Source organism: Trichechus manatus, unplaced genomic scaffold (genome assembly GCF_000243295.1).
Source record: "Trichechus manatus latirostris isolate Lorelei unplaced genomic scaffold, TriManLat1.0 scaffold00157, whole genome shotgun sequence".
NCBI lineage: Eukaryota > Metazoa > Chordata > Mammalia > Sirenia > Trichechidae > Trichechus > Trichechus manatus.
Window position 1 is genome coordinate 5,887,212 of NW_004444093.1, and position 14,342 is coordinate 5,901,553.

General features: G+C 50.7%; 2 protein-coding genes across 2 annotated transcripts in view; one reads left to right on the top strand and one right to left on the bottom strand.

Annotated features, from left to right (window-relative positions):
- UBE2L3 (ubiquitin conjugating enzyme E2 L3) overlaps positions 1-6,810 on the top strand; it is a 31,579-nt gene extending 24,769 nt beyond the window's left edge. The window contains exon 3 of the mRNA XM_023740542.1: positions 6,050-6,810. Within this exon, the coding sequence (XP_023596310.1) occupies positions 6,050-6,204 (155 nt within the window). The 3' untranslated portion in view covers positions 6,205-6,810. The remainder of the gene's footprint in view (positions 1-6,049) is intronic.
- Positions 6,811-12,172: 5,362 nt separating this feature from the next.
- On the bottom strand, positions 12,173-13,709 carry YDJC (YdjC chitooligosaccharide deacetylase homolog). Its single transcript, XM_004386194.2, has 5 exons — positions 13,546-13,709; positions 13,288-13,447; positions 12,999-13,098; positions 12,669-12,846; positions 12,173-12,572 (listed from the first exon to the last, which is right to left on the bottom strand). The coding sequence occupies exons 1-5, from the start codon at positions 13,707-13,709 to the stop codon at positions 12,203-12,205; spliced, it is 972 nt and encodes a 323-aa protein (XP_004386251.1). The 3' UTR covers positions 12,173-12,202.
- Positions 13,710-14,342: the final 633 nt, after the last annotated feature.

Here is a 14,342-nt window from a genome sequence, read left to right on the forward strand (position 1 = left end):
TTTATTTCTTTATATCGTCTTGACTTCCCCTCCATATGAAAAATTTATGTCTGCATTTTTTTAAGTCCCTCTCTTTTGTTTTAATGTTGTCATATTTTACATATCGATATTTCTGTTTCTCTATTTTCAGTGTTTTAGTTTTGATGTATTTTTGTGACTTCCCTATCTGAGTCGATATCTGGTTGCTCTGTCCTGTGTTCTAGTCTTGGGTTGTTATCTGATGTTAACTAATTTTCTAAGCGGAGGACCTCCTTTAGTGTTTCTTACAATTTTGATTTGGATTTTGCAAATTCCCTAAACTTCTGTTTATCTGGAAATACCCTAATTTTTCCATCATATTTGAGAGACAGTTTTGCTGGATATATAATTCTTGGCTGGGAATTTTTTTCCTTCAAGGCTTTATATATGTCATCGCATTGCCTTCTTGCCTGCATGGTTTCTACTGAGTAGTCCGAGCTTATTCTAATTGACTCTCCTTTGTAGATGACTTTTCGTTTATCCCTAGCCGCTTTTAAAATTCTCTCTTTATCTTTGGTTTTGGCAAGTTTGATTATAATATGTCTTGGTGACTTTCTTTTGGGATCTACCTTATGTGGGGTTTGATGGATATCTTCTCATCTTTCATGATATCAGGGAAGTATTCTGGCAACAAATCTTCAACAATTCTCTCTATTTTCTATTATCCCTCCCAGTTTTGGTACTCCAGTCACTCGTAGGTTATTTCTCTTGATGGAGTCCCACATAACCTCTTAGAGTTTCTTCATTCTTTTTAATTCTTTTATCTGATTTTTCCTCAAATAAGTTGGTATCAAGTACTTTATCTTCAGTGTCACTAATTCTGACTTCTGCCTCAGTTCTCCTCCTATGACTTTCTGTTGAGTTGTCTAATTCTGAAATTTTATTTCTAATCTTCTGAATTTCTGATTGCTGTCTCTCTGTGGATTCTTGTGGCCTATTAAATTTGTCATTATGCTCTTGAATAACTTTTTTTTGAAGTTGTGCTACTGCTTTGTCTGTGTGTTCTTTGGTCTTCCCTGCATTTTTTGATAAATTTCCTTTCTAATTTCTTGAAGAGTTCTGTATATTAATCTTTTGTATTCTTCCTCTGGTAATTCCAAGAAATTCTCTTCCAGGAGATTTATTGGTTCTTTATTTTGGGAGCTTGCTGAAGCCATCATGGACTGCTTCTGTATTTGATTGGATATTGACTATTGTCTCCGAGCCATCAATAAGTTATAATTTTATTTTACATTTGTTTAGTGTGCCCTAGCTTCATGTTTTGTTTTGGTATGCCCGAATAGGCTGCTTGTGAGCGCTGGTTTGATTACTGGTGTCTTTGAAGCTCTAATGTCCTGTCAGCAGGTAGTTAGGTCTGTAACTAAGTATGTGTGCCCAGGATACCATTAAATTTTCCTGTATGGATTTAGCTCAGGTGTCCAGGCAGTCAGTCACCAAGTGTGTAGTGCAGGCTCTCACCTACAGTCTTAGAGAGGCATGGGTGATTGGTGTAGGCACAGGTATCTGGCTGCAGTAGGGGGTCACACACTAAACAAGGCAGGGGGCTAACAGCTGCCCCTGAGTGTCTGAATCGAAAGCGTATCCCTGTTCCCTAGAGTGAGTAGGTAGGTGAGTTTTGCAGCCGGACTATGAGCACCCTATTCTGTTGGCTGTAGGGACTGGGGAGCACCACTTATTCTTGGATCCCTGTAGCAGGTGGCTTGGTGGTGTCGGTGGAGCCACCAGTCCTCAAGCACCTGATGCGGACAGGTAAGGCGCCTGCTTAAAGGGCAGAGTGTCAAGCATCACAAATCTGCCACCTCACAGTTGAAACAGTTGAAGTTAGACTTCAGGTGTTTACCCTGTTTTACTGTGATAGTGAGGGCTTATGCTGTTGAGATGGGTCCACACAAGTCTATACAGGAGTGGAAGGCACTCAGAGTCTGCGGACCCCTTATGCTTGTGTCTAGGCAAAGGAGCTGTGCCAACCCTGAGTTCCTGGCCTAGGGGAGCCGGTAGCTTATTTTCTCCCTGTTTGTTAATTTGTTCCTCCTCCAAGGCCAGGAGAATGGGTCAGGGCACCTTATGGGCTCTGCTTCCGGCCCAGGGGACTCATAGGTCGCTGAAGCCAGCTGGACCCGGTTCATAGCGGGGAGGGAGGAGGTAAATGAGAGAGAGGTGTTTCCCAAACAGGTTTTTTTTTTTTTTTTCTTTTTAAATCCCTGTGAAAGGCCACACGCATGTACTTATCTTTAGCCACTTGGGTGCTGCTTTTCACTGGTTCGGAGTGTCCAAGCAGAATCTCTGCTGCCGCATCTCTCTCGATGTGGAAAGTGCCTCCCGAGCGAGCGTGTGGAGCTGTATGCCTGCCTTACTGCACACCCTGAGCCCGTCCCGGCTGAAGGACTGCGGCTCCCGCCGGGTCAGGTCAGGCAACTCCTTGCTGTTTCCAAACCATCTCTCTACCCCCACCACTCAGTCCAGTTCCTCAACTTTGCCTTGTTCAGGGCTCCTAGATATTCATATACAATCAAATCACTTGTGTTTTCAGGTCTTTGTTTTAAGAGGAACATAGGAAGCCATCTGACTACTCTGCCATCTTGGCCTCGCCTTGAAGTTGATTCTTATAAATACTTGAAAAAAAAGTGTTCTTCTGTGAACCTGGCCTGATTTTTTTTCTATATGAATCCCAGTCTGTGTTGGAAGCCTGATAGCTACATTTGTTCAAAGGTGTCTTGTCAGCCCTTTACACAAATCCCCAGGGTCCTTGTCACATGACTGGGGAGGGAGAAGTCCCCCCAGGCAAGACTGCCGTGACAGGCCCCGAACCTCAGACTACTGAGCCACAAGGGGTTACAAGAACTCTTCCTTTACCTGAGACTCCAGGGTGGGAGCACATTGGAGAGGCTCTCAGTGTTCGTACTATCAAATGAGTTAAGCTCAGTTGGAGCTTGTTGTAGTTCAGCTGAGGAGCCAGAAATGCACCCAAAGGAACGGAGGAAGAATGAAATGTTCATCAGAAATCTGAACATGTTTATGTCTGACCAAATGATTGCAAGTGGATTCTTAGGATTAAATAGACAAAGAGAAAGTTTGCAAGAGGAGTATCTTTTAGAAAGCGAGTTTTAATGATTAACAAATGATTTAATATTGAGACATGAAGTACTGACACGATCCTAATGAGAAGTAGAGAGCCTGAGTATCCATAATGGGAAGCAGGGGACTCGTCAGAACACCCCTACAAAGCATTCAGCTCAGCTGGTAGCCAGTGCACTTCCTGAAGCACTGGTGAGGCAGTAATTCCCATGGTAGCAGAACTATTTTTAATGATGGAAAAGGCTGGGAAGCCACCTATTTATGCTGTAAGGCAAACGTGGTTCAGGCTTCCAAGCCTGAGGTCAAAAAACAGTAAAACTGCACAACCTCCCATTGAGTGTGTGTGCACTGACGTATGCCAACGCACTGAACTGAGAGCAGGTTTCTGGAGAGGCTGTGAGAGGGATCCTTCAGAAGAGGGCCTGTTTCCCAGTGGGGCCACCTCCCCTGGCTGGACAGGAGGGATTCTTGGATGCTTACATTAATATTAATTAATGCAGGTCTTCTATTTTTTTTAAGTGCACTTTGAAATTGTTTTATTTTTATAATTCATTTTATTTTTGTTGTTATTGAAAATATACACAGCAAAACATATACCAACTCAACAATTTCTGCATGAAGAATTGAATGACATTGATCATATTCTTTGAGTTGAACAACCATTCTCACCCTCCTTTTCCAAGTTGTTCCTCCTCCATTAACATTACCTAACCTTTCGAGTTGCAGTTATCAGTTTGATCCCACATTACATAGTTCTTTAAAAGAGCACAATGCTCAAGGCAGACATTCTTTACTAATTAAGATAACCTGTTGTTTAGTTTAAAGAAGACTTCAGGGAATATTTTTGGTTTAAGGTTTAAAGAGTATCTCAGGGTGATAGTTTCAGGGGTTCATCCAGCCTCCATGGCTCCAGAAAGTCTGGAGTCCAAGAGAATTTGAAATTCTATTCTACATTCCCCCCACTGTCCCCTTTTGATCAGGATTCTTGTCTGGAATCTTTGATCACAATGTTCAGTAATGGTAACCAGACACCATCCAGGTCTTCTGGTCTCATGGCAAAGGAGGCAATTGTTCATGGGGGCAGTTAGCCACACATTCCTTTTCCTCCTCCTATTCCTGACTCTCCTTCTTCCTCTGTTGTTCCAGGTGAATAGACACCAATTGTACCTTGGATGGCCAATGCAGGCCTTCTATTAAAGGCAAATGGAAGTGGTTTTCCATTGGGATTACTAATATAACATTTCTTTTGTACTTATATTAAAAAGTGAGGTGATCTAAAGAATTATATTAAGTCAATAATAATTTAGGCTATGTGTGGATATATGGCAAACTGGTATACCAACAGTTGAAGCTGGGGAAGTAGAAACAAAATAGCTTTATCACCATTTCTGCTCAGTTTAAAAAAAAACAGTTGCCATCGAGTCAACTCCAACTCATGGCAACCTTATATGTGTCAGAGTAGAACTGCTCCTTAGGGTTTTCAGTGGTTGATCTTTCAGAAGTGGATCACTAGACCTTTTTCTCAAGGTGCTTCTGGGTGGATTCTAACCTCTGACCTTTTGGTTAGCAGCCAAGTGTGGAACTGTTTGCACCACCCAGGGACTCCTGTTCGGTTAGGCAAGGATAAAAATAGAAGGGATAAATCTTGAAAGAGACAAAAATATACCTACAGTGCCCGCTTCCTCTAGAGTGACAGTGGAATTGTGTAAACGGGATGCAATAATCTCTGCCCAGATTGAATTTGAGAAGCATGCTGCTCACCCAGCCCCAGCCTCGCTTCCCAGGCCTCACGCCTCCCTGCCCAGCTGCCCCTCTTCCTTACTCAGCCAAGACCATCAGCCTTGTATGGGCCAACCTGTCCTCCCCTTTGGCCCACTGCCTCACCTGAGCTCACTGCAGTCTGCTGCTTCGACTCGCCTTAGCATTACTAGGCACAGTTGGGGGCTGGTGGTCTTTGGCTTCCTGGAGACTTCGTGCTATCACCCCCACTCAGCAGTGCCATTGACTGGTTGTGCCTTTTACAATTGGCTTTGTGCATGACACAGCTGGCATGAGTATTTCAATCCATTCCTTGTAATGGTGGGGTGAAAGACATGGCCCCAGTAAAGGAATTGGTTTTGTCAATCTAGAGGGAGAAGTGGGAGCACCGGTGGCAACATTCCGGGGGTGCTGATCCCAGCGGGAGTCGGGTGAGTGTAGGGAAGAATGTGAGAGGGCTTGAGCCTATGTCCTACTTCTGATGTGGCCTGTGGCTGCTATCCCCTGGCCCTCTCATGATGCCCTCACCCCCACCTGTACGTGCAGTCTTCCATCCCAGGGCTGTTCTTCCAGTACATCTGGGACATGATGCACTACCAGGGAGCATTGCAGAACTCACCCCTGAGCCGTCGGTGTGACATCTGGTTCTGGAAATAACAGTTCTGATGCCACCGGGGGTTATTAACCAGCACTTGGACGAGTGGTTGGTTCAGAAGCTGCTAGGGGCCTTCGAGGGTAGGCTTATTATGCTTTCACATGGGGTGGGTCTGGCCAGGCCTCTCTTCTTTCATGCGCTCACTCAGTAAACTTCCATTGAAACTGTCCTGAACCTAGCATTGTGCTGGGACAGGGCAGGGGCACACACACTGGCCCCTGCCCTTGAGAAGCTCAGCGTGCACACGTGTGTGTATAGGGGAGCACAGCAGAGGGACCCCAGGTGTCAGGTCAGGAAGGAGGGGCATCATTCTGAACAGTTCTCCGCTGTAGTGTTGGCTGTTTGCCGTCCAACACTTTCTCCTAATTAGAGAGGACAGATAGGTTGGGCTCTGGTAGTTAGAATTTCGGGTGGATGGGAGGCTGCTTCATCTGAAAAGCACTTTAGATATAAAGCAGTGTGGAAATCAGAGTTTCACTTCTAGGATAAGGTGCCCTTCTTGAGACTGTGCTAACCCACGATGCCTTGTCCTTCTCTCTGCAGTAATCCAGTCCCTCATAGCACTGGTGAACGACCCCCAGCCCGAGCACCCACTCCGGGCTGACCTAGCTGAAGAGTACTCTAAGGACCGTAAAAAATTCTGTAAGAATGCTGAAGAGTTTACAAAGAAATATGGGGAAAAGCGACCTGTGGACTAAAATATGCCGTGATTGATTCCAGCAAGTGTGATCAGAGACCTGAGCAGTGCATTCAGATCCCCCGCAAAGCAGGACTCTGTGGAGAATTGACGCGTGCCACCGCCTGGCGTCCGCTTGTGGCAATTACTAACTTTCTACAGTTTTCTTAATCAAAAGTGGTTTAGGTAACCTGTAAAGAAAGGATTAAAAATTTAAGATGTTCTAGTTCTGCTTTCTTTGTTTTAAAAATCAGTGCTTCAATCTATTTCAAAAGAATGGTGTTTCTTTTCTCATCCAAATTTATCCAACAATCTTCTACTTTAATTCAGTAGCCCATAAGGTTTAAAAAAACGGGCGGGGGAAAAGGTCATGGTTCACCTTCCTGCAGCCCTTGCAACTCCCACTTTCTTGCATTCAGTTTATTTTTCACCTGTTCACTTCCCCAGACCCACGTCCTGTCTCCTCCGCAAAGGAGAAGAGACGCTGCTGGCATTTCTGTTGGCTTTTCTTCCGTGTTGCACTGCCTGGTATGGAAGTTAGTTCCAATTCTCCTGATTCCAGTGTATAGCATCCTTTAAAAAAATTTTAAAAACAAGCAAACAGACACACTTCTTTTTAAAAAAAAAATTTGTAAAAGGGAAGCCCAGCTCTTGTGTAAAAACCTGGCTAATGTAACGATAGTGTTGATTAAATGGGCAAACCCTGCTGTCTGTGTGGTAATTGAACCCCAGCCTGGCACCAGCCTGCTGGGGGAAGCCCACAGTAGCAGGTCTTTGGTGCCCGAGGGATGGGCCTGCCAGCCGGAAGACACTGTTCACGTGTATGAGGAATTTCTCACCAGAAAGGCTTCTCAGGCCGAAGGTTGGCCTTCCTCACTGCAGCCCTTTGGGAAGACCAGCTGGTCATTGCAAACGAAGCTAAAGCCAAAATATCTACGTGAAATCCCAAGCGCACCTGTCACCGAGCTCTGTCAGAATGTGCCATGGAGCTTGCGCTCCACCTCCTCTGAGCAACGGCCCCACCACAGCCTCCCTCAACACAGCTTGGTCCTTTGCGGGCTTGGAACTGGCGGGACTTGGCTTTAGACGGCACTGGTCTGGGGTCAACGTTGCGCCTGCTGACCCCTTAGGAGCCGGCCAGCCCAGGAACAAGATGGCCTTCCTTCTCCGTTTGGACTCACGGCCTTTGCGGAAATCCACCTCCACTTGAAGCTCACTCAATAATATCCTTTCAATGTGTTTTATATTGTTTTGACTGCCTTTTTTTGTAGAAATAAAAATTGACCTTAGAATTTATCATCAGATGAACTTGTAAAGATTTGAATGTTCATGTCTTTTGAAAGCAAGTGGGACTGCCCCTGAAAGAAAGAGTAGAAAATGCTCGTCACACTGACACCCAGAAGAAGCCGGTGGTCCCGATGCTTGGTGTCACCCACTCTGCATTGGCCACCGGCTGCTGCCCTTCTTGGCCATTTAGGGGACCAGGTCCTGTGGAGAAGATGGTGTAAAGAAGCTTTGCCTTTTGTTTTAATTTTAGTTCTATAACTTGAGATGGTCCCAGGGCTTACCAGCTCGGTGTTCCCTGTGCAGAGGTGAGCAGTGATGGTAAGTTTGGCAGAATATGCCATTTAGTTGTTCGGGCACACGCCTCCATGGGGTGTATATGAACCCAGCTTCTGAAGTCCTAGGTGTACGAGGGGCAGGTTTCTGGAGACTCCTGTGTGTCTAGCGACGGCAGGAGCACCAGGTCAGCATTTCCACACCTGTCTCTTCATTAGTAGAAAGGTGAAAATGGACTTGATTGCACTCACACTCAGATTTGTAATAAAATGCCAAATTCTGTCAAAGGCTATCCAAACAAGCTACTGTTTGTTCTCGTTGCTTCTCCGAATCCAGAAACCTTGCCATTTTTGGAAACAATCTCAGCGCTTCGTGTTTATGCTGTTGTAGCCCTGCCTGCCTATCACCACCTCACTTCTCTCTGCTCACCACGGAGGAGATCTCTGTGCCCGCAGCCTCTCAGGGACTCAGCCCTGGCATTCACACCCTGTGGTTTGCCGCAGCAGCAGAGGCCTGGCTGGCTGATGGCAGGTCAGTGGGTGGCCCCTCCCGGGGCCTGGGCTGCCTGCCTGTCCATCTGCACATTGGCCAAGTCATGGCCGAGCGCTTGGGGCAGGCTGGAGCAAGGCCGGGCAATCCTGGCTGCTCCAAAACCAAAGCCCTGGCCCTCTGGAGAGGGGAGAGCTGTCAGCAGCCCCTGCCGCCGGCCCACTCAGGAGTTACAGTTCCTCCAAGTGCACTGGGTCTCACCCTATCCCCCGCCCCCTCCAGTGGTGGAGAATAGGCTGAAATGCTGCGATCCCATTCTGCTGCCCTTAATAAAAATGCTCTCAGACACCGGCTTGGCCCTGTGGGTTTTCTTCCTCACTAGGGGTGGGAACACCAGGGACCTGTGCCCTGGGGCTCTGGGAAGGGAGCTGTGGCCCAGGGCCTGGAGCCTGTGCTCTCAGGCAGCTTCTGCCTGCCCCTCTTCCCATCCCAGCCTCTTCTGTCGGGGCCTGCAGAGGGACCTGGTGGGTGTCTGTGGATGGGGACAGCTACTTCCACCTGTAGGTATGTACTTCAGACCTTTCAGCCCCAAGAGACTGACATGATCCACATTGAGCAGGGGAGGAACTTGGGTTCCAGAAGGGTGGCTGTTTGATCAAGGTCATGGATCTAAGGAGGGTATGCTTGAGGTCAAGGTCTAGGCCAGCACCCTGCCTGTGTCTCCCAGTGGCCGTCTTCTAATGCATTGCAGCCACAGCACAGACTCGGGCAGGGCCCAGCTGTGCACGTGACTTATTCTTTGGCCTGGAATTCAACGCCAGCAGAAACGCAGCCTACACTCAGAGCCAAGGCTGCAGGTCTGGGGAGAGCCTTCCAGAATGTCATTTTATGAGGTAGCAAAGAGAAGAGGCCTCGCCTTTGATCACCAGTGGGTGGCTTGCCCCAGGTCTGGCACTTGATCCTCTGTGGATCTCAAGAAAACCCTGTGGGCACTGTTATCCTTGTCCTTACAGAGGAAGAAACAGGCTCAGAGTAACTTTGCCAAGGCAGCACAGATCCTTCCATTAGGGCTCTTTGAGCCCAGATGCAGCCACAGGCCCCACCTCCCCAAAACAAGAGGCCTCAAGACCCTCTCTCAACTTCCTGTTTGTGGGAGCCACCATTTTCATACTTCTGTTAATTGTTCAGCATCTGGAAATACGTGTCTACTTCATCCCTCGTTCCTGTGCCTGCTGCAGCCTGGCTGGGGCCCCAGCACTTCCTTATTGCATAATCCACAGGCGGGCGGCCCTTCAGCCCACCCTGTTCCTGCTGTGTCCATCTGGCAGTGCTTCCATGCCACACCCTGCAGGGCAGCCTTCAGACTCAGTCCAGAGGGAAGCCAGCCTGGTCTGTTCTTCCCACCCCATGCTGGGGCTGGCTCTTCATATCCCTGCTTCGTGCACACACTGTGGGAGAAATGGCTCCAATCTAAGAAGCAGAGCTGTAGCTGCACCACTCCGAATGCAGTGCCTAGCCCAGGTGGGACTTGTTCTGTGGCCATGTCCCAGGTGACTGGAAGGTTGCCTCACAGCCATCAAGGCTGCTGGGGAACCATGCTGGCTTCAGAGAGGATCAGAGTGGAAAGAGCTATCTTGGGGAGCCTTGAGCCTGACCCCAATACCCTACAGAGGCCACGGCAACAGTGCGTTCCCCAACCTGTCCTGGCCCCCCACTGTGCTATGCTTCCCTTTTTCCTCCGGTGCAGCCAGATCACGGCCATTGTGCCTATATGTGTCCGTGTGAGCTCCTTAGTAGGCCGGGCTGTGTCCAGGCACCTGGCCTTGGCCTGGTGCAGAGCAAACCCTCCATCACGAGTAATGAATGGATGACGACAGTAACTGACTTGCCACCTCCCCTTGCCACTGTCCCCAGTGGGCACCAGTGATCACCCACACAATGGGTCCTTACTGCCCTTTCTACCCTGGTGAGCCAGGCCTCAGTTGCTGGATTCTTCTATCTCTGGCCATGCCCCCTTTTCTCTCAGTCTTTTAAATACTCGTGGCCCCGAGGGCTGGTTTGGGCCCTCATGTCAGCTCACCTCTCCCTCCCTGGGTGAGTGTAACCACCCCCACAGCTTCATTTGGCATCTGCAGACCCCAAATCCCTCGCCTGCCCACCCACGCCTCTCCCGAGCCCAAGTTCCACACAGCTAGCTGCTTCCTCCCTCAGAATGCCTCCACAGGAGAGCCCCTGAGGGAAGTGCCTTTGCCAACAAGCTGCCTCCTGGCCAATCCTCATCCCAGCTCCACCAGTGGCCCACAAGAGTGTGGCCAGGCCACAGTGGGCTGAGGTGAGGAGATGCGGCCTAGGCAGCAGGCGGGACCAATCTCACAGTGGTTCCAATTCCCAGCAGTCTGGGCTCCTGGGGGGAAGAACAGAGGGAAGGGACTGTGGTTGGGAAAGTCCAGGTCAAGGAAAGGTTAAGATGGAAGATGGGCCAGGAAAGGGGGCTGGAGCCACGGTCAAGGGGAGGGGCAGAGGCAGAAAGGAGCTCCCACCCTACCCCTTCATGAAGTCACATTCTGAGAGGCTACCTGGCCAGCAGTACCTCTTCTGTTACGTGCACTTGATACGTGCCTGGCCCAGACTAGGGCCCAATGCATGTCAAAGAGATGAAACTTGCTATGCCATCTCCACCTCTAAGTTGCTAAAATGGGGACAATGGTGCCTGCCTCACAGTTTATAAACCTGACATTGAGACAAGGTGACAGGACCGTGTGGTGTCCCATCTGCCTTTCTGTCCTCTGCAGTGGGACAGAAGGACTCTGTGCTCCAGAAAACTCTCCTTGACCATCTGCTATCTCAGGACCTTTGGTCCAGAGCCAGACTGGGACCGCAGGCAACCCACACATCACCAGGACCAACTGGGAATCTCAGGGTCCCATGTCCACAGAAGACTGCCCCCTCCTGGGAAATTTTAATGCATTCCTATGAGCAAAGTTTCCTCGGTGGTGCAAATGGTTTCTGCTCGACTGTTAACCTAAAGGTTGGCGTTTCAAATCCACCCAGCAGCACCACAGAAAAAAGACCTGATGATCTACTTCCATTAAGAAGTACATTACAGCCAAGAAAACTCTATGGGTTTCTACTCTGTAACACACGGGGTCACCATGAGTCAGAATTGACTCCACTGCAACTAACAACAGTGAGCTTAAATGACCCCTTAAGATCTATCTTCTGGGACACAGAGGGCTGCTTACTTAGGTGACTTGTCTTTAATAAAAATTTGAGATATATAATATGCCTCCCAAAAAGCAGCCTGGTGAGATAATTGTTTCCCATCCCACCCCATGCCACCCCATCCCCCCACGCAGAAAGGAGAAAAACCTAAGCATGAACAAAAGCACGACATGGCGGGCTGAGGGGGGTGTGTTTTGCTATCTTCTCTGAGATACTGACCCGGGAGTTGGCTCTGTGTCTGTTCTTGTTTCAGTGAAGGTTTCCTGGCACAGTTTTAAAACTCCCCCAATTTGGTGGTGAAGTGATTAAGAGCTCAGGCTGCTAACCAAAAGTTCAGCAGTTCGAATCCACCAGCTGCTCCTTGGAAACCCTATGGGACAATTCTATCCTGTCCTATAGGGTAGCTATGAGTTGGAATCGACTCCAAGGCACACAACAACAATTTACAAGACACATGGTATTTTATTAAAGCAGTGACCTTGAACCACGGCCACTAGACAATGAAGACGTTTACCACCCAAAGGGGCACCAAACTCTCTGCAGGCCAGACCCAGATGTTACAGGCTGGCCCCAAGTGCAGCCGGAAGGGGCCACAGAAGCTCTGGCCAGCATGACAGGGCAGCGCCAAGCCAGGGAGCAGGTTTCAGATCGCCGCTCTAGGCCCTGGTTCTGGGCTGCACCAGTACTCCACTCTGACCTGCTTCCTCCGCGCTAAGGGGTATTAGTGCTTGCTTGGCTTTCCTTCGGAGTCAGGGTGAGGAAGGTTGCAAAGAGGGCTCCAGAGTGGCCTCGCCGAGGGCCCCCTCCCCGAGCCTCTTGGAGTCCAGGTCGTCTAAGGCGCAGAGCTGTACGCCATCCTGGGCAAGCCGGGCCCGCAACGTGGGTGCAGTGAGGACACGCAGCTCGTGCAGCCGCTCCCAGGAGCAGGAGAAGGCGTCTGGGCCCTCGCCACAGCCCCCGGCTGGCGGCACGCTGGGGTACCCGGGATGTGCCATCAGCTCCACTGTCAGGGCGTGGCCCGCTGGGACACTTTCCAGGGCCCGAGCCAGCGCCCCCGACACGCGATGCGCAGACATGTGGCGGCCGCACGTGCTCAGGCCCACGAAGGCATCGGTCCACCTGCGGTTGCGGGGGGCGGGGGTGGCGGTGTCAGCTGAGGGGCCAGCTGGAGCGCAATGGGTGGGGCTAGGTCGGGACACGGGAAGGGGGCCTTACCGCAGCCCGTGGCGGGAGAAGGAGTCCACGGCGGCCCGGGCGTCACGTCCCACTGCGCAGGCGAACGCACGCGCTGGGGCCTCGAGCCACGCGCAGCCGCCAACACCGCGCTCCAGTGGTAGCCGCGTGAAGCGCACCCCATAGGCCTGCAGCGCTTCGGCGAACACCTGGCACACGCCTGCGGGCAAAGAGGAGTCAAGCCCGGCGACTCTTCTGGGAGGAGCACACCTCCCGCCTGGGAGCAGCCGCCCCCTTCCAGGACTATGTTCCCCTCCCCTGGGAGCACCCCTGCACACCTGGGGGCACCTCCCACCTAGGAGTATCCCACACCTGGGAGCACGTGCACGTGCTGGTGCCCGTCCACGTGCGTGGGGTCCCTGCCCAGCAACTCCCGGAAGCGGCTCAGCTGGGCCTCCAGCTCTTCCCGCACCTGGAGTGGAAGAATCGTAAATCCACTGAGTTTCTGGAAGGAACTCCCGGGGAGGTCCTCTCTATGTGCCTGCTCCAGTGTATGAATGACAGAACGACCAGCGCCCGCTCCTGCCCCTAACAGCTTTACGGGGCCCAGGGGGCCTGGCCTTGAGTCACCACGAGCATCCCTGCAGCCGTGTCTCCGCACCTGAGGCAAGGCCACGTCTCCTGCCGCCACCGCTTCCCGGAATCCCATCTTGCCGAGGAAGAAGCCTTCGGGGCCGAGCAGCGACGAGGCTCCGTGGCAGGCCGGGCCCACGGGGCGGCCCTCAGACAGATTGGCGTGGAGGCCCGTGGGGATACTGTGCCTGCGAGTGGACCGGAGAGGGAGCTGAGGCGGCTGCCGGCCGGGGCTCCCCGGGGTCTCGCCTCGCCCCGCCTGGGCGCTGTAGGGGCCGCCCCTCACCTGCGGGCCAGTTCTGCCGCGCTCTCCGCGGCCGCGCCGTTCACCAGCAGGGACACGCTAGTCACTGCCCCCACCAGGAAGGCCTCCACGATGCCTTCATCGCGCCGCGGGCAGTAACCAAAGTCGTCCGCTGTGACCACCAGCCGCACTCGCGGCCGGGCCATAGCAGTCTTTGAGGGCGGCTCCCGAGCGGCGGGAAGAGGGCGGGACGGTGCAGGCCCCGCCCCCGGACGCGGACCGAGGCCCCGCCCCCAACGTGCGCTCGCCGCGGACGCCTTCTTCCTTTGTTCTTGCCACCTGCGGGTACCAGAGCGCCCGGCAGCCGCTTGCTGGCTTGCTTCGTCCCCACTTATTGCAATGCGGAGATTTCCCTGGCTGCAGAAGTGATGTTTAATTTGAAAATACAAGAAAACTAAAGAAAAACATCCCGGAAATCACCACTGTTAACTTGTAGTGTCCTTCCAGTACTTTCTGTAAGCAAATAAACACACCCAAATTCCTCTTCTCCCCACCCAAAGGTTTTTTGTGTAGCTTCTGGAAGATAATGATGATCACAGAGATGCTATCTCGTTCTTGTAAGGTTTCATTCCTTTGATAGTGGCTATGATTAGCCATTTATATTCTTTTTCAAATTGCCTGTTTGTCTTTTGCTGGTTTTTCTAAGAGGAGACTTTTTCTTATTTGTAAAAGCTCTAAACAATAAGGAAACGAACATTTTATGTAAAACGTGCAGTTTTGTTCAGTTTAACATTTGCTTTTTGGTGTGATTTTGGGAATAAAAAGCTGAAGGAAAAGAA

What these genes read in the sequence shown, in the direction of transcription:
- YDJC (XM_004386194.2), bottom strand. Translation starts at nt 13,709, where the DNA reads ATGGCCCGGCCGCGAGTGCGGCTGGTGGTCACAGCGGACGACTTTGGT. An exon ending in GCGGCAGAACTGGCCCGCAG is followed by an intron (nt 13,448 to 13,545) that starts GTGAGGGGCGGC and finishes GTCCACTCGCAG; the next exon opens with GCACAGTATCCCCACGGGCC. An exon ending in GAGACGTGGCCTTGCCTCAG is followed by an intron (nt 13,099 to 13,287) that starts GTGCGGAGACAC and finishes CTTCCACTCCAG; the next exon opens with GTGCGGGAAGAGCTGGAGGC.